The sequence below is a fragment of the Anolis sagrei genome, chromosome 12 (genome assembly GCF_037176765.1).
Source record: "Anolis sagrei isolate rAnoSag1 chromosome 12, rAnoSag1.mat, whole genome shotgun sequence".
In the NCBI taxonomy this organism is placed as follows: Eukaryota; Metazoa; Chordata; class Lepidosauria; order Squamata; family Dactyloidae; genus Anolis; species Anolis sagrei.
The window spans coordinates 627594-646352 of NC_090032.1; the positions used below are offsets into that span (position 1 = coordinate 627594).

General features: G+C 47.9%; 1 protein-coding gene across 3 annotated transcripts; it reads right to left on the minus strand.

Moving 5' to 3' along the window:
- Positions 1-215: 215 nt before the first annotated feature.
- On the minus strand, positions 216-17683 carry AQP10 (aquaporin 10). Of its 3 annotated transcripts, XM_060757926.2 has the most exons (6): positions 17533-17683; positions 15340-15466; positions 11520-11657; positions 8772-8890; positions 1951-2168; positions 229-903 (listed from the first exon to the last, which is right to left on the minus strand). In XM_060757926.2, the coding sequence occupies exons 1-6, from the start codon at positions 17635-17637 to the stop codon at positions 600-602; spliced, it is 1011 nt and encodes a 336-aa protein (XP_060613909.2). In that variant the 5' UTR covers positions 17638-17683; the 3' UTR covers positions 229-599. The 3 variants fall into 3 exon arrangements, with proteins under 3 accessions (XP_067328390.1, XP_067328389.1, XP_060613909.2); XM_067472288.1 differs by lacking the exon at positions 17533-17683 and having other exon boundaries at positions 227-903; positions 15340-16651; XM_067472289.1 differs by lacking the exons at positions 11520-11657; positions 17533-17683 and having other exon boundaries at positions 216-903; positions 15340-16651.
- Between the last annotated feature and the right edge of the window lie 1076 nt (positions 17684-18759).

The window sequence follows — 18759 nt, forward strand, 5'->3', positions numbered from 1 at the left end:
CTTTCTTTCTTTCTTTCTTTCTTTCTTTCTTTCCTTCCTTTTCTTTCTCTTCTTCCTTCCTTCCTTCCTTCCCTTCCTTTTCTCTTCCTTCCTTCCTTCCTTCCTTCCTTCCTTCCTTCCTTCCTTCCTTCCTTCTTTCTCTCTCCTTCCTTCCTTCCTTCCTTCCTTCCTTCCTTCCCTCCTTTCCCTTCCTTTTCTCTTCCTTCCTTCCTTCCTTCCTTCCTTCCTTCCTTCCCTCCCTTCCCTTCCTTTTATCTTCCTTCCTTCCTTCCTTCCTTCCTTCCTTCCTTCCTTCCTTCCTTCCTTTTCTCTTTCTTTCTTTCTTTCTTTCTTTCCTTCCTTTTCTTTCTCTTCTTCCTTCCTTCCTTCCTTCCTTTCTCTTTCCCTTCCTTCCTTCCTTCCTTGGGGAAGCTCCCAGTGAAGGCTGTGGACTTGGCCACACTAGGACTCCCAGGATTGCAAAGCCAAGTGGTGTTTCAACTGCATTCCGTCCACAGTGTAGACGCACCCGTTAAGGAAAGGAAACCTTGGCGAAGGCCTCCTCTGTGCCCGTCAGTCTCCGTAACATTGGCTCCGCTCAACAACAGGGGGGGGGGGCTCTATTTCTGGGTGGAAGGGGCCCTTTTGCCCAGGCGCTTGCCCTCCTCGCTGGTCCCGTTCGCTGTGTCCAGGCTCTTCTCCGCAAAGGTGTTGACCACGAATATGGGCATCTCCAGCTCCTTTTCCGGGGGGCCCTCCTTGGCCTGGCGCGCCCCCTCTTCCTCTTCCTCCTCTTCCTCCTCTTCCTCTTCCTCGGGGCTCAAGGGGTGATGGAAGGCCACCCCAAACTGGTAGGTAGCCGTGCCCAGCGCTGAGCCCAACATGGGGGCCACCACCGGCACCCACCACCAGCCCTGCCCAGCACTAAAAAGAAGAAGAAGAAGAAGAAGAAGGGATCAAAAAAGACATTCCGCCTGCCTTCCTTCCTTCTTTTTTCTTTCTCTGCTTCCTTCCTTCTTCCTCTCCTTCCTTCTTTTTCTCTCTCCTTCCTTCTTCCTTTCTCTGCTTTCTTCCTTCTTCCTCTCCTTCCTCTCTTTCTCCATTCATTCCTTTCTCCATTCCTTCCTTCCTCCTTTCTGTACTTTCTCACTTTTCTTTTCCTTCTCTCCTTCCTTCTTTCTCTCTCTCTCTCTCCTTCCTTCCTTCTTTATTTCTGTCCTTCCTCCCTCCCTCCCTTCTTTCTCTCCTTCCTTTTTTCGTCTCCTTCCTTCTTCCTTTCTCTCCTTCCTTCTCCTTTCTTCCTCTCCTTCCTTCTTTCTCCCTTTCCTTCTTTCTTTCTGCCCTTCCTTCCTTCCTTCTTTCTCCCTCTCCTTCTTTCTTTCTTTCTCCCCTTCCTTCCTTCCTTCCTTCCTTCTCCCTTTCCTTCTTTCTTTCTCCCCTTCCTTCCTTCTTTCTCCCTCTCCTTCTTTCTTTCTTTCTCCCCTTCCTTCCTTCCTTCCTTCCTTCTCCCTTTCCTTCTTTCTTTCTCCCCTTCCTTCCTTCCTTCCTTCCTTCCTTCCTTCCTTCCTTCCTTCCTTCCTTCCTTCCCTCCCTCCCTCCCTCCCTCCCTAACTCTTTCTTTCTTTCTTTCTTTCTTTCTTTCTTTCTCTCCTTCTCCCCTTCCTTTCTTCCAGGAAGAAGAAAAAAATCAATGCAAGGGTTTCAAGAGAAATGGCCAAAAGGAAGCTTGGGAAGACTGTCCATCAAACATCTGCGTGATCAATGATTGGAAAGAGCGCAAAGAAGAGCATCAACGGGACAAACCACATGGAGCGGGACCATGAGGTGGACATGTGACATGGAATATAGTGGACGTGGGGTGTAAACAACGTGGAACGTATCTGGGGTGAAGAACCCAGAGGGGAGGATGAGGAGGGCGTGAAGGGAGAAGGCAAAGCGGAAGGACCTCTGCAGGGAGGGCTTTTTCTGTACCTGAAGACCTGTGGGCCCCACCCGGCCAGGAAGGTGAAGAGGCGTGGTCCCAGGTCCCGGGCGGGGTTGATGGCGCAGCTGCAGTTGGCGCCCAGGGCCAGGCCCAGCGAGACCACCAGCAGCGCCACCCCCAGGGGCTCCAGGCCGGGAGGGATGCGCCGGTTGCGCGGGTCAATCAGCGCCAGGATGCTCACCACCAGCACCGCCGTGCCCAGAACCTGCCGGAAGGGGGAGACACACACACTGCTGGGCACCCGGCAGAGGACCCCCTCCTAGGAAGCCCCCCAACCCTCCCATGAAGCTCTCAGTCTCTTGGGGTCCCCCAGGAATCACTCTTGGTTTTCTCCAAGCCCTTGAGGTTTCCATGAAGCTCTCCAAGCTCTTTGGGGTTCCTAAGGAACTTCTTGTGTCTTGGGGTTCCCATGAAGATGGCTAAGCCTCTTAGGGTCCTTAGGAAGCCCTCCAAGTCTCCTGGGCTTCCTAAGAAACTCTTTGTGTCTCTTGGGGTTCCTAGGACGCTCTCTGAGATATCTCTGAGGGTTCCTATGAAGCTCTCCAAGTCCTTTTGGGTTCCTAGGAAGCTCTCAAAGTCTCTTGAGGTTCCTCAGAAACTCTTTGGGTCTCTTGGGCCTCCTAAGAAGCTCCCAAGTGTATTGGAGATCCCATGAAGCCCTCTTAGGACTACCATGAAGATCTCCAAGCCCTATAGGGTTCCTAGGAAGCCCTCCAAGTCTCCTGGGCTTCCTAAGAAACTCTTTGTGTCTCTTGGGGTTCCTAGGAAGCTCTCTGAGATATCTCTGAGGGTTCCTATGAAGCTCTCCAAGTCCTTTTGGGTTCCTAGGAAGCTCTCAAAGTCTCTTGAGGTTCCTCAGAAACTCTTTGGGTCTCTTGGGCCTCCTAAGAAGCTCCCAAGTGTATTGGAGATCCCATGAAGCCCTCTTAGGACTACCATGAAGATCTCCAAGCCCTATAGGGTTCCTAGGAAGCCCTCCAAGTCTCCTGGGCTTCCTAAGAAACTCTTTGTGTCTCTTGGGGTTCCTAGGAAGCTCTCTGAGATATCTCTGAGGGTTCCTATGAAGCTCTCCAAGTCCTTTTGGGTTCCTAGGAAGCTCTCAAAGTCTCTTGAGGTTCCTCAGAAACTCTTTGGGTCTCTTGGGCCTCCTAAGAAGCTCCCAAGTGTATTGGAGATCCCATGAAGCCCTCTTAGGACTACCATGAAGATCTCCAAGCCCTATAGGGTTCCTAGGAAGCCCTCCAAGTCTCCTGGGCTTCCTAAGAAACTCTTTGTGTCTCTTGGGGTTCCTAGGAAGCTCTCTGAGATATCTCTGAGGGTTCCTATGAAGCTCTCCAAGTCCTTTTGGGTTCCTAGGAAGCTCTCAAAGTCTCTTGAGGTTCCTCAGAAACTCTTTGGGTCTCTTGGGCCTCCTAAGAAGCTCCCAAGTGTATTGGAGATCCCATGAAGCCCTCTTAGGACTACCATGAAGATCTCCAAGCCCTATAGGGTTCCTAGGAAGCCCTCCAAGTCTCCTGGGCTTCCTAAGAAACTCTTTGTGTCTCTTGGGGTTCCTAGGAAGCTCTCTGAGATATCTCTGAGGGTTCCTATGAAGCTCTCCAAGTCCTTTTGGGTTCCTAGGAAGCTCTCAAAGTCTCTTGAGGTTCCTCAGAAACTCTTTGGGTCTCTTGGGCCTCCTAAGAAGCTCCCAAGTGTATTGGAGATCCCATGAAGCCCTCTTAGGACTACCATGAAGATCTCCAAGCCCTATAGGGTTCCTAGGAAGCCCTCCAAGTCTCCTGGGCTTCCTAAGAAACTCTTTGTGTCTCTTGGGGTTCCTAGGACGCTCTCTGAGATATCTCTGAGGGTTCCTATGAAGCTCTCCAAGTCCTTTTGGGTTCCTAGGAAGCTCTCAAAGTCTCTTGAGGTTCCTCAGAAACTCTTTGGGTCTCTTGGGCCTCCTAAGAAGCTCCCAAGTGTATTGGAGATCCCATGAAGCCCTCTTAGGACTACCATGAAGATCTCCAAGCCCTATAGGGTTCCTAGGAAGCCCTCCAAGTCTCCTGGGCTTCCTAAGAAACTCTTTGTGTCTCTTGGGGTTCCTAGGAAGCTCTCTGAGATATCTCTGAGGGTTCCTATGAAGCTCTCCAAGTCCTTTTGGGTTCCTAGGAAGCTCTCAAAGTCTCTTGAGGTTCCTCAGAAACTCTTTGGGTCTCTTGGGCCTCCTAAGAAGCTCCCAAGTGTATTGGAGATCCCATGAAGCCCTCTTAGGACTACCATGAAGATCTCCAAGCCCTATAGGGTTCCTAGGAAGCCCTCCAAGTCTCCTGGGCTTCCTAAGAAACTCTTTGTGTCTCTTGGGGTTCCTAGGAAGCTCTCTGAGATATCTCTGAGGGTTCCTATGAAGCTCTCCAAGTCCTTTTGGGTTCCTAGGAAGCTCTCAAAGTCTCTTGAGGTTCCTCAGAAACTCTTTGGGTCTCTTGGGCCTCCTAAGAAGCTCCCAAGTGTATTGGAGATCCCATGAAGCCCTCTTAGGACTACCATGAAGATCTCCAAGCCCTATAGGGTTCCTAGGAAGCCCTCCAAGTCTCCTGGGCTTCCTAAGAAACTCTTTGTGTCTCTTGGGGTTCCTAGGAAGCTCTCTGAGATATCTCTGAGGGTTCCTATGAAGCTCTCCAAGTCCTTTTGGGTTCCTAGGAAGCTCTCAAAGTCTCTTGAGGTTCCTCAGAAACTCTTTGGGTCTCTTGGGCCTCCTAAGAAGCTCCCAAGTGTATTGGAGATCCCATGAAGCCCTCTTAGGACTACCATGAAGATCTCCAAGCCCTATAGGGTTCCTAGGAAGCCCTCCAAGTCTCCTGGGCTTCCTAAGAAACTCTTTGTGTCTCTTGGGGTTCCTAGGAAGCTCTCTGAGATATCTCTGAGGGTTCCTATGAAGCTCCCCAAGTCCTTTTGGGTTCCTAGGAAGCTCTCAAAGTCTCTTGAGGTTCCTCAGAAACTCTTTGGGTCTCTTGGGCCTCCTAAGAAGCTCCCAAGTGTATTGGAGATCCCATGAAGCCCTCTTAGGACTACCATGAAGATCTCCAAGCCCTATAGGGTTCCTAGGAAGCCCTCCAAGTCTCCTGGGCTTCCTAAGAAACTCTTTGTGTCTCTTGGGGTTCCTAGGAAGCTCTCTGAGATATCTCTGAGGGTTCCTATGAAGCTCTCCAAGTCCTTTTGGGTTCCTAGGAAGCTCTCAAAGTCTCTTGAGGTTCCTCAGAAACTCTTTGGGTCTCTTGGGCCTCCTAAGAAGCTCCCAAGTGTATTGGAGATCCCATGAAGCCCTCTTAGGACTACCATGAAGATCTCCAAGCCCTATAGGGTTCCTAGGAAGCCCTCCAAGTCTCCTGGGCTTCCTAAGAAACTCTTTGTGTCTCTTGGGGTTCCTAGGAAGCTCTCTGAGATATCTCTGAGGGTTCCTATGAAGCTCTCCAAGTCCTTTTGGGTTCCTAGGAAGCTCTCAAAGTCTCTTGAGGTTCCTCAGAAACTCTTTGGGTCTCTTGGGCCTCCTAAGAAGCTCCCAAGTGTATTGGAGATCCCATGAAGCCCTCTTAGGACTACCATGAAGATCTCCAAGCCCTATAGGGTTCCTAGGAAGCCCTCCAAGTCTCCTGGGCTTCCTAAGAAACTCTTTGTGTCTCTTGGGGTTCCTAGGAAGCTCTCTGAGATATCTCTGAGGGTTCCTATGAAGCTCTCCAAGTCCTTTTGGGTTCCTAGGAAGCTCTCAAAGTCTCTTGAGGTTCCTCAGAAACTCTTTGGGTCTCTTGGGCCTCCTAAGAAGCTCCCAAGTGTATTGGAGATCCCATGAAGCCCTCTTAGGACTACCATGAAGATCTCCAAGCCCTATAGGGTTCCTAGGAAGCCCTCCAAGTCTCCTGGGCTTCCTAAGAAACTCTTTGTGTCTCTTGGGGTTCCTAGGAAGCTCTCTGAGATATCTCTGAGGGTTCCTATGAAGCTCTCCAAGTCCTTTTGGGTTCCTAGGAAGCTCTCAAAGTCTCTTGAGGTTCCTCAGAAACTCTTTGGGTCTCTTGGGCCTCCTAAGAAGCTCCCAAGTGTATTGGAGATCCCATGAAGCCCTCTTAGGACTACCATGAAGATCTCCAAGCCCTATAGGGTTCCTAGGAAGCCCTCCAAGTCTCCTGGGCTTCCTAAGAAACTCTTTGTGTCTCTTGGGGTTCCTAGGAAGCTCTCTGAGATATCTCTGAGGGTTCCTATGAAGCTCTCCAAGTCCTTTTGGGTTCCTAGGAAGCTCTCAAAGTCTCTTGAGGTTCCTCAGAAACTCTTTGGGTCTCTTGGGCCTCCTAAGAAGCTCCCAAGTGTATTGGAGATCCCATGAAGCCCTCTTAGGACTACCATGAAGATCTCCAAGCCCTATAGGGTTCCTAGGAAGCCCTCCAAGTCTCCTGGGCTTCCTAAGAAACTCTTTGTGTCTCTTCGGGTTCCTAGGAAGCTCTCTGAGATATCTCTGAGGGTTCCTATGAAGCTCTCCAAGTCCTTTTGGGTTCCTAGGAAGCTCTCAAAGTCTCTTGAGGTTCCTCAGAAACTCTTTGGGTCTCTTGGGCCTCCTAAGAAGCTCCCAAGTGTATTGGAGATCCCATGAAGCCCTCTTAGGACTACCATGAAGATCTCCAAGCCCTATAGGGTTCCTAGGAAGCCCTCCAAGTCTCCTGGGCTTCCTAAGAAACTCTTTGTGTCTCTTCGGGTTCCTAGGAAGCTCTCTGAGATATCTCTGAGGGTTCCTATGAAGCTCTCCAAGTCCTTTAGAGTTCCCTAGGAAGCCCTCCAATTCTCTTGAGGTTCCTCAGAAACTCTTTGGGGCTCTTGGGCCTCCTAACAAGCTCCCAAGTATATTGGAGATCCCATGAAGCCCTCTTAGGACTACCATGAAGATCTCCAAGCCCTACAGGGTTCCTAGGAAGCTCTCCAAGTCTATTACGGTTCCCAAGAATCACTCTTAGGGTTCACATGACATTCTCCAAGCCCTATAGGATTCCTAGGAAGCCCTCTAAGTCTCTTGGGGTTCCTTAGAAACTCTTTGTGTCTCCTGGGCCTCCTAAGAAGCTTTCCAAGTCCCTTGAAGATCTCCAAGTCCTTTTGGGTTCCCTAGGAAGCCCTCCAAGTCTCTTGAGGTCCTTAAGAAACTCTTTGTGTCTCTTGGGCCTCCTAAGAAGCTCTCCAAGTGTACTGGAGTTCCCATGAAGCCCTCTTAGGACTGCCATGAAGTTCTCCAAGCACTATAGGGTTCCTAGAAAGCTCTCCAAGTTTCCTGGGCTTCCTAAGAAACTCTTTGTGTCTCTTGGGGTTCCTAGGATGCTCTCTGAAGAGTCTCTTGGGGTTCCCATGAAGCTCTCCAAGTCCTTTAGGGTTCCTAGGAAGCCCTCCAAGTTTCTTAGGGTTCCTCAAAAATTCTTTGTGTCTCCTGGGCCTCCTAAGAAGCTTTCCAAGTCCCTTGGGGTTCCAACAATGATCTCTAAGTCCTTTAGGGTTTCCTAGGAGGCCCTCCAAGTCTCTTGAGCTCCCTAAGAAACTCTTTGAGTCTCTTGGGCCTCCTAAGAAGCTCTCCAAGTGTACTGGAGTTCTCATGAAGCCCTCTTAGGACTGCCATGAAGATCTCCAAGTCCTATAGGGTTCCTTGGAAGCCCTCCAAGTCTCTTGGGGTTCCCATGAATCACTCTTGGGTTTCTCATGAAGCTCTCCAAGCCCTTCAGGGTTCCTAAGAAGTTCTCCAAGTCTCTTGGGGTTCCTCAAAAATTCTTTGTGTCTCTTGGGCCTCCTAAGAAGTTTTCGAGGTCCCTTGAGGTTCCCATGAAGTTCTCCAAGCCCTATAGGTTTTCTAGAAAGCTCTCAAAGTCTCCTAAGAAACTCTTTGTGTATCTTGGGGTTCCTAGGAAGCTCCTTGAAGAGTCTCTTGGGGTTCCCATGAAGCTCTCCAAGTACTTTAGGGTTCCTAAGAAGCTCTCCAAGTCTCTTGGGGTTCCCCAAAAATTCTTTGTGTCTCTTGGGCCTCCTAAGAAGCTTCCAAAGTCCCTTCAGGTTCCCATGAAGTTCTCCAAGCCCTATAGGTTTCCTAGAAAGCTCTCCAAGTCCTTTGGGGTTACTAAGGAACTCTTTGTGTCTCTTGGGGCTCCTGTTAAGTAGTCTTAGAGTTCCCAGGAAGACCACCAAGCCCTTTGAGCCTCCTAAAAATTTCTCCAAGCCCTTTAGGGCTCCTAGGAAGCTCTCCAAATCTTCTGGGCTTCCTAAGAGTCTTTGTGTCTCTTGGGGTTCCTAGGAAGCTCTCTGAGGAGTCTCTTGGGGTTCCCACGAAGCTCTCCATGCTCTTTAGGGTTCCTAAGCATCTCTCAGAGTTTCTTGGATTCCCATGAAGCCCTCCAAGTCTCTTGGGGCTCCTACGAAGCTCTCCAAGTCTCCTAGGGTTCCTCAGAAGCTTTCAAAGCCCTTTAGAGTCCTTAGGTACCTTCCCAAGCTCTTTAGGGAGCCTATGAAGCCTACCAAGACTCCTGGGGTTCCTGAGAAGGTCTGCAATCCCTTTGAGAGCCCTAAAAAGCTCTCCAAGTCTCATGGGGCTCCTAAGAAGCTCCCCAAGCTCTTGAGTTCAAAGGAAAATGGTCCTCATGAAGCCCTCCAAGCCTCCTTGAGTTTCTAAGAAGGTCTCCGAGCCCCAAGAAGATCTCAATGTCTCTTGGGGTTCGTTCCTCTGAAGCTGTCTTGGGATTCCTAAGAAGGTCTCCAAGCTCCTTGGGGTTCCTCAGAAGAAGCCCTCAAAGACTCTTGAGCTTCTTGGGCCACTCACCTGGTCGAAGAAGCCGTTCCAGAGTGACAGGTAAGGAGCCGGGTACGTGGCAAAGATGGAGGCCGTTTCGTGGGGTCCGGTCACCGCCAGGGTCCCGTTGCTGTAGTGATGGATGGCATCTGTGAGGACAGAAGGAGGCGCGTTTGGACTCTCCCTCCCAGAATCCCCTCCCCAAAAGGATAGCCAACAAACCCCAGGCACGATCAATTATTGGGAAGAGCGCAAAGAAGAGCATTGACGGGACAAACGACATGGAACGGAACCCTAAGATGGACGTGGGATATGGAATATAATGGACGTGATGTGTAAACAAACTGGGGGATCTGGATTTATCTATTTTTGTGGATTGCTTTTTTACTGCGACTGTTTTTAATTATCTATATATATAAATTTGTTAGGGGCATCCAACGAGGAAACAAAACTCAAAAACCCCCCAACGAAACTTAACCAAAATTCCCATGCCCATAACACAACCCACAAGGTACAAACATATCTACTCAAAATGAAAAACAACACAACAACACACTCACAAAACGGCAAAACAACAAAACTCAAAAAAACCCCAACTAAACTTAACCAAAATCCCCGTGCCCATAACACAACCCACAAGGTACAAACATACCTACTCAAAATGAAAAACAACACAACAACACACTCACAAAACGGCAAAACAACAAAACTCAAAAATCCCCCAACGAAACTTAACTAAAATCCCCGTGCCCATAACACAACCCACAAGGTACAAACATATCTACTCAAAATGAAAAACAACACAGCAACACACTCACAAAACGGCAAAAGAACAAAACTAAAAAAAACCCCAACGAAACTTAACCAAAATTCCCATACTCATAACACAACCCACAAGGTACAAACATATCTACTCAAAATGAAAAACAACACAACAACACACTCACAAAACGGCAAAACAACTGAGCATGCGCATTGGCGCCCAGCCGCAAGTTCCCTGGCGCGCGCACATGGCCTTCCGGCCAACGTTCCCTCTGCGGAAACCATGCCCACTCCAAGCCCCGCCGCGCCACTTCCCGCACACACACACACCCTGCCGCACACACACACGCAACCCCACGCTCCATCACTCCCCCCGCCGCCGCATACACACACGCAACCCCACTCCCCCCGCTGCCACACACACACACGCAACCCCACGCTCCATCACTCCCCCCGCTGCCGCACACACACACGCAACCCCACGCTCCATCACTCCCCCTGCCGCCGCATACACACACGCAACCCCACTCCCCCCGCCGCCACACACACACACGCAACCCCACACTCCATCACTCCCCCCACCGCCGCACACACACACGCAACCCCACGCTCCATCACTCCCCCCGCTGCCGCACACACACACGCAACCCCACGCTCCATCACTCCCCTGCCCCAATCTTACCTCCTTTTACTTCACGCCCCCTCCAAACCCCACCCCGCCCCTTCCCGCCCTGTCAAAATCTAGGAAAGACAGGAAGGAAGGAAAGAAGGAAGAAAGAGAAAGGGAGGTAAAGAAAAAGGGGGAAGGAAGGAAAGTTAGAGGAAGAAGAAAAGGAAAGAAAAGGAAAGATGGAAGGAAAGAAAAGAGAGACAGCAGAAGAGAAAGAAAAAGGGGGAAGGAAGGAAAGAGATAGAGAAAGAAGAGGAGAAGGAAAGATGGGAAGGAAGGAAGGAAGGAAGGAAGGAAGGAAGGAAGGAAGGAAGGAGGGAAAGAAGGAGAGAAAGAAGGAGAGAAAGAGGGAAGATTGGCCACAGCAACACGTGGCGGGTAAAGGTTGTTATTTCTATTATTATTATGATGCTATTGTTCTTCCTCTGAGACCCTTTTAGGGGGAATGGGAGAGGTGTCAGGTCCCAGAGGCAATGCATTGCATTATTGTTATTGTTATGATAGTGGTGAAATAAAAGGAAATAAAATGTGAAAGAAGGAAGCAAACAGGGAGGGAAGAAAGGCAAAGGAAGGAAGGGGGAGGGAATGAAGGAAAGAGAGAAGGATGAAACCAAGCAGTGAAAGAAGGAAAGAAAGAAAGAAAGAGGTAGAGAAGGAAGAAAGGAGAGAAAGGGGGAGGAAAGGGGAGAAGGAATAGGTAGGCACCTCTCTTTCATAATAGTCCAGATATCTACCTCAACTTTGATAAGTTTTACTATAGGCCACAGCAACGCGTGGCAGGGCACAGCTAGTCTTCAATAAACTGCTTGCCTTCCTTCCTTCTCTCCTTCCTTCTTTCTCTTTCTCTCCTTCCTTCCTTCTTTCTCTCCTTCCTTCTTTCTCTCTCCTTCCTTCCTTCCTTCCTTCCTTCCTTCCTTCCTTCCTTCCTTCTTTCTCCTTCTTTCTCTCCTTCCTTTCTTCCAGGAAGAAGAAGAAATCAATGCAAGGGTTTTGAGAGAAATAACCAAAAGGAAGCTTGGGAAGAGTGTCCATCAAACATTTGCATGATCAATGATTGGGGAGAGCGCAAAGAAGAGCATCGACAGGACAAACGACATGTGGACGTGTGATATGGAACATAAGCGATGTGATGTGTAAACAAACTGCGGGATTTGGATTTACCTATTTTTGTGGATTGCTTTTTTACTGCGACTGCTTTTAATTATCTTCACTAAACTGCTTGCCATGTTACTCATCTGCGTGGTGTGTGAAGTCAGAGGGCTTCCTGGCCTAGGCTGCGAAGGTGCAACAACGGCACCGGGATCCCGAATGTTTCCATGATGTTTCCATGCAAAGTGGTTTGTTACCGTAGTAGAGGACGTAGACGGTGGCCGCCCCCAAGAAGGCGCTGGCGGTCTGGACGACGGAGAAGATGGGCAGCTTCCACCAAGGGCACTGGGCCAAAAGGCACATGGCCAGCGAGAAGGCCGGGTTCAGGTGCCCCCCTGGAACAGGAAAGAAGGACCTTACAGCCCTGCGATGGAAAACAATGCCTGACGAGGCACAACGTCGCGCAATAAGACCTTTGCATCAGCCATGCATCGCAAGGACGGGACAACGGCAATTCGTCTGCAGGAAAAAGGACTTATTGACGGATTATTACTATTGAAAAACTCTCTCATTTTCAATGACTTTGCAATGCAATTATGTTCAGAAAGGCACAATGTCGTGCAATAAGGACATTGCATCAGCCATGCATCGCGAGGACGGGACAACAGCAAATGAGATGCAGGAAAAAAGTTTTATTGATGATTATTACTTATTGGTGGATCATTACTTATTGATGGATTATTACTTTTGAAAAACCCCTCATTTTCAATGACTTTGCAATGCAGTTATGTTTGGAAAGGCACAACGTTGCGCAATAAGGCCATTGCATCAGCCATGCATTGCGAGGACGGGACAACAGCAATTCGCCTGCAGGAAAAAGGACTTATTGATGGATTATTGCTATTGAAAAAACCCTCATTTTCAATGACTTTGCAATGCAATTATGCTAGGAAAAGCACAACATCGCGCAATAAGGTCCTAGCTTACTGATGGATTATTACTTATTGATGGATTATTACTTTTTGAATACCCCCTCATTTTCAATGACTTTGCAATGCAGTTATGTTTGGAAAGGCACAACGTTGCGCAATAAGGACATTGCATTAGCCATGCATCGCGAGAACGGGACAACGGCAATTTGCCTGCAGGAAAAAGGACTTATTGATGGATTATTGCTATTGAAAAAACCCTCATTTTCAATGAATGTTTGGAAAATCACAACGTTGCGTAATAAGATCCTAACGTATTGATGGATTATTACTTATTGATGGATCATTGCTTATTGATGGATTACTACTATTGAAAAACCCCTCATTTTCAATTATGCTTGGAAAAGCACAACGTTGTGCGTAAGGTCCTAGTTTATTGATGGATTGTTGCTTATTGATGGATTATTACTTATTGATGGATTATTGTTTTGCAATTATGCTTGGAAAGGCACAACAATGTGCAATAAGGCCATAGTATCAGCCATGCATTGCTAGGACGGCACAACGGCAAATGGGATGCAGGAAAAAAGGTTTATTGATTATTATTACTTATTGGTGGATTATTACTTATTGATGGATTATTACTTCTGAAAAAAACCCTCATTTTCAAGGACTTTGCAATGCAATTATGCTTGGAAAAGCACAACGTTGTGCAACACGGTCCTAGTTTATTGATGGATTATTATTTATTGCTGGATTATTGCTTATTGATGGATTATTACTTTTGAAAAAAACCTCAATTTCAATTACTTTGCAATGCAATTATGCTTGGAAAAGCACAACATTGCGCAATAAGGTCCTAGCTTATTGATGAATTATTCCTTATTGATGGATTATTACTTTTGAAAAGAACCTCATTTTCAATGACTTTGCAATGCAATTATGCTTGGAAAAGCACAACATTGCGCAATAACGTCCTAGTTTATTGATGGATTATTACTTATTATTACTTGTTGATGGATTATTACTTTTGAAAAAAAACTAATTTTCAATTACTTTGCAATGCAGTTATGCTAGGAAAGGCACAACAATGCGCAATTAGGTCCTAGTTTATTGATGGATTATTACTTATTGATGGATTATTGCTTATTGAGAGATTATTACTTTTGAAAAAAAACTCATTTTCAATGACTTTGCAATGCAACTATGCTTGGAAAAGCACAATGTTGTGCAATAAGGTCCTAGTTTATTGATGGACTATTACTTATTGACAGATTATTACTTATTGATGGATTATTGCTTATTGATGGATTATTACTTATTGATGGATTATTGCTTGTTGATGGATTATTACTTTTGAAAAGAACTTCATTTTCAATGACTTTGCAGTGCAATTATGCTTGGAAAAGCACAACATTGTGCAACACGGTCCTAGCTTATTGATGGATTATTACTTATTGATGGATGATTGCTTATTGATGGCTTATTATTACTTTTGAAAAACCCCTAATTTTCAATGCCTTTGCAATGCAACTAATGTCACGCAAGAAGGCCATCGTGGGAGCCATGCTTTGCTATGATTGTGTCACGGCAATTGGCTTAAAAATGTTTTTAATGCGTAATATTCATTTATATTTTACGTCTGGACATTATTGTGCTTTGTGTGATTTTTTTTGTCTTGTAATTTATGTTAAATGTGCAGGATATAAATAAAGATATTATTATTAGTATTATTAATAATATTAAATAATAATAATAATAATAATAATAATAATAATTATTATTGGATTATTTCCAGGGTGAAGCAAAACCGCAAGCGTTTCCAATCTCCTTGCAATACGTGGAGAGCAATGATGTCACGCCATAAACCAGTACCGGTAGCCCTATGTCGGCACGCGGTGATAATGCCCTGAGTCACCGCTTTGGGCGATGGAGGGCTGAAGGTCAGCGGCGATAAGGCCAATCGAGGGAGATAAAGGCCCGAGGAGTAGCCATGCAGTTTGCAAAGTCAATCAGTGTTGTTGTTGCTGCCCGGAGGCATCCTTTCGAGAGGAGGGATGGCAGTAAACAAAGAACTCAATAACAGGGGAATTCCAGGCAGCAAACAATCCAGCGCCAGGGAACACCTCCCAAGCAGAGGGTGCCTCCAGGCAACACAGGCCAGGCTACTGCTATGCAGACGCCCTCACTGATTGACTTTGCAAACTTCATGGCTTCCCAATGCTATTCAAGCTTGCCAACTGCAACTTGCTTCAAACAGACCAGGGTTTTTCCTTCCACCCTGGACATTATTCTATAGAGGGTGCCTCCAGGCAACAGAGGCCAGGCTACCATGCAGATGCCCTCACTGATTGACTTTGCAGCTTCATGGCTATTCAAGCTTGCCATTTGCAACATGCACACTTGCTTCAAACAGGCAAGGGTTCTTTCTTCCACCCTGGACATTATTCCACAAGTATATATACTCTCAACTTGCTACATCCATGCAGATGCCATCACTGATTGACTTTGCAAACTTTGTGGTTACTCAGTGCTATTCAAGCTTGCGAATTGCAACATGCACACTTGCTTCAAACAGTCAAGGGTTCTTTCTCCCACCCTGGACATTATTCCACAGAGGGTGCCTCCAGGCCACAACAGCCAGGCTACCTCCATGCAAACGCCCTCACTGATTGACTTTGCAAACTTTGTGGTTACTCAATGCTATTCAAGCTTGCCAATTGCAACATCCACACTTGCTGCAAACAGGCAAGGGTTCATTCTCCCACCCTGGACATCATTCCACAAGTATATATACACTTGACTTGCTACCTCAATGCAGAGACCCTCACTGATTGACTTTGCAGCTTCCTGGCTACTCAAGCTTGCTAATTGTAACATGCACACTTGCTTCCAAGAGGCAAGGGTTCTTTCTCCCATCTTGGACATTCCAGACATACACACACACACACACACCACTTACCAGATGCAGGCAAAATGTCAGGAGAGAATGCTTCTGGAACATGACCAGACAGCCTGGAAAAACTCACAGCAACCCAGTGATTCCCGCCACGAAAACCTTTGACAACACATGCTATTTGGGTCCTGGATGCATGTTACGGTACATTTCCTAACGTGGGGGCCCGTTTTCTGGGCGTGGTCCCCTCACCTGAGACGCCCCCCGAGATGTGGATGGCCACCATGACGGCGATGCCGCCGGAGAAGGCCGAGCTGAAGTAGCCGCCCTTGGCGCCTGCGCTGGTGGTCGACTGTGCCGCCCCACTCAAGGTGATCACCTGGGGAGCAGAGCAGAGCAGAGCAGGCAGGTGAGCAGGAGGAGGAGGAGCAGGGCAGAGGGGCATCCACACTGAGGAGTTAATGCGGTTTGGTACCACTTGGGACTGCTGTGGGACTCTGCCAAAGAGGGCAAGCTGCAACTTCCAGAATCCCATAGCATTGAATGGGGTGGGACTGCAGTCATTTGACCGCGTTGACGCACCCAGAGGCGGCCATGCTCCTTGGAAAACTACAATTCCTGGGATTCCCATGGTATAGAGGCACCCAGAGAAGGTCATGGCCCTTGTAAAACTACAACTCCCAGGAATCCCATTGCATTTATCCATGGTAGGCCAAGCAGTGTCAAACTCCATTAATTCTATAGTATAGATTCTCATGGCGTAGAGGTACCCAGAGAAGGCCGTGGCCCTTGCAAAACTACAATTCCCGGGATTCTCATGGCGTAGAGGCACCCAGAGAAGACTGATGCCCTCTGACTAAATCTTGCCTCCTCTGAGAGGTCCCAACCCGATGGACGGGGCCTCGCCGGGGCCACTCTGCCCACTTTTCAAGGGTGGCTGCCCCCGGTTACTCCTTCACCGGCTTAACCCAGGAGGGCCGCTCCTCTCCGCTCCCAATGGCCGGTCTGTTTGCTTTGGGGTTAAAGATATACCCGTGGCAGGTCAAGAGGGGGCCGGCGGAGCAAAAGGCGTCAACAGTGGGCTCAGGGCCAGCCAGGCTGGGATGTGCAGTTCCCCAAAGTACACAAACACCTTTCTCTGGGCGCTTCTGCACCACAATGTGTTGGGATCCTGGGATGTGTACTTTCCCAAGGTCCATAAAAGCATTCTTTGGGCACATCTGCGCTGGAGCATGAATGCAGCTTGGCACCACTTTGAACTGCCGGGGCTCCATGCGTCGGGATCCTGGGATCTGTAGTTTCCCAAGGACCGTAAAAGCCCTGCATTTGCTGTTTTATGTTGTGGAAAAGGAGGAGAAAAGGAAGAAGAAGAAGAAGGAAAAGAAGGAGCACAAGTAGGAGAAGAAAGGAAAGAAGAAGGAGAAGGAGGAGGAGGAGGAAAGAAAGAAAGGGTGAGAAGAAAAAGGAGAAAAAAGAAGAATGAGAAGAAGAAGGAAAAGACGAGAAGAGAAAGGAGAAGAAAAAAGAAAGAGAAGAAAAAGAAGAAAGAAAGAGGAAAAAGAAGAAAAAAGAATGAGAAGAAAAAGAAGAAAGAAAGAGGAAAAAGAAGAAAAAAGAATGAGAAGAAAAAGAAGAAAGAAAGAGGAAAAAGAAGAAAAAAGAATGAGAAGAAGAAGAGGGAAAAGAATAAAGAAAAGAAGGATGAGAAGAAAAAGGAGAAGAAAAAATAATGAGAAGGAAAAGAAAAAAGAAGAGAAGAAAAAGAATAACAAAAAGGAAGGAAAAGAAGAAAGAAAAGAAGGAAGAGAAAATAAATGAGAAGAACAAAAGGAGAAGAAGAAGAAGAGGAGGGAAAAGGAGGATGAGAAGAAGAAGAAAAAGAATGAGAAGAAGGAAAAGAAGTAAGAGAAGAAAATAAATGAGAAGAAGTAGGAAAAGTAGAAAAAGGAGAAGAAAAAGGAAGGAAAAGAAGAAAGAAAAGAAGGAAGAGAAGAAAAAGGAGAAGAACAAAAGGAGAACAAGAAGAAGAGGGGGGGAAAGGAGGATGAGAAGAAGAAGAAGAAAAAGAATGAGAAGAAGGAAAAGAAGTAAGAGAAGAAAATAAATGAGAAGAAGTAGGAAAAGAAGAGAAGAAAAAGGAGGAGGAAGAAGAGGAAAAGAAGAAAGAAAAAAGGATAAGAAGAAAAAAGGATAAGGAAAAGAAGAAAGGAAAGAAGGACGAGAAGCAAAAGGAGGAGAAAGGAAAGAAGAAGGAAAAGGAGAAGAAGAAATAAATAAATTAAGGATTAGAAGGACATGAAGAAAGAAGAGAATGAGAAAAAAGGGAAAGGAAAGGATGAGAAGAAGAAGGAAGAAAAGAAGGATGAGAAGCCTTGGTGTGAATGCAAAGATCCTAATCCTAATAGTGATATTGATCTTGATCTTGATAATGAAGGTGGGACTCACGATGAGGACGAAGACCCCGAGCGCTTCGGCCAGGCACTGCCGGAGGAGGAGGCTGCGCAGCCGGACGCGGGCACGGAGCGCGGACAGGAACCCCGAGTAGCCCATGGCCGGACAGAGGAGGAGGAGGAGGAGGAGGATGCCCAAGAAGAAGAGAAGAAGAGAAGGAAGGAAGGGAGGGAAGAAGGAGAGAGCAGCTTATATCTCCCCCCCCCCCCGCTCTGGGCAGGGGGTCAGGGGCGGGATGCTCCTCTGAGGGGGCCAAAGGGCAGCCGGCCTGGGCACGGGCCAAGGCACACCGGGCGGGCAGGCGGGCGCCACCCAGGAAAACAAGGAGTGACCGGCCGGCAGGCAGGCAGGCAGAGTCCAGGGCGGGACTGGACTTCAGCTCCCAGCATCCCCACCACTCCACCCTTTGGGGACATCCCAAAGCCTCACAGGTCCTGGATCATACTGTGATGGAATTGGAAGGGCCCCCAAAGGCCAACCAGACTGACCCCATGTCCACCAGGCAGGAAGACACTATGAAGCCCTCCTGACAGGTGGCCATCCAGCCCTTGAACCATACAATGATCAAGTTGGAAAGGGGCTCCAAAGGTCAGCCAGCCTGACCCCATTTCCGCCAGGTAGGAAGGCACCCACAAAATCAAGCCCTCCCCACGGATGGCCATCCAGCCCCTTCACGTTGGAAGGGGCCTCCAAAGGCCATCCAGAATGACCCCATTTCCACCAGGCAGGAAGGCACCATCAAGCCCTCCTGACAGATGGCCATCCAACCTGCTGAATCATAGAAGGATCCAGTTAGAAGGCACCCCCCCCCCCCATGAAGCTCTCCTAACAGAATGCCATCCAGCCCCTGAACCATACAATGATCACAATGGAAGGGGCCTCCAAAGGCCATCCAGCCCAACTCCATTTGTACCAGGCAGGAAGGCATCATCAAGCCCTCCCGACAGATGGCCACCCAGCTCCTGAATCATACAATGATCAAGTTGGAAGGGGCCTCCAGGCACGAAGGCATCCACAAAACCCTCCCAAGAGATGGCCATCCAACCCCCTGAATCATTGAATGATTCAGTTAGAAGGCACCCCCCAAAGGTCATCCAGCCTGACCCCATTTCTGCCAAGCAGGAAAGCACTATGAAGCACTCCTGACAGATGGTCATCCAGCCCCTGAACTATACAATCATCACATTGGAAGGGGCCCCCAAAGGCCATTCAGCCTGACCC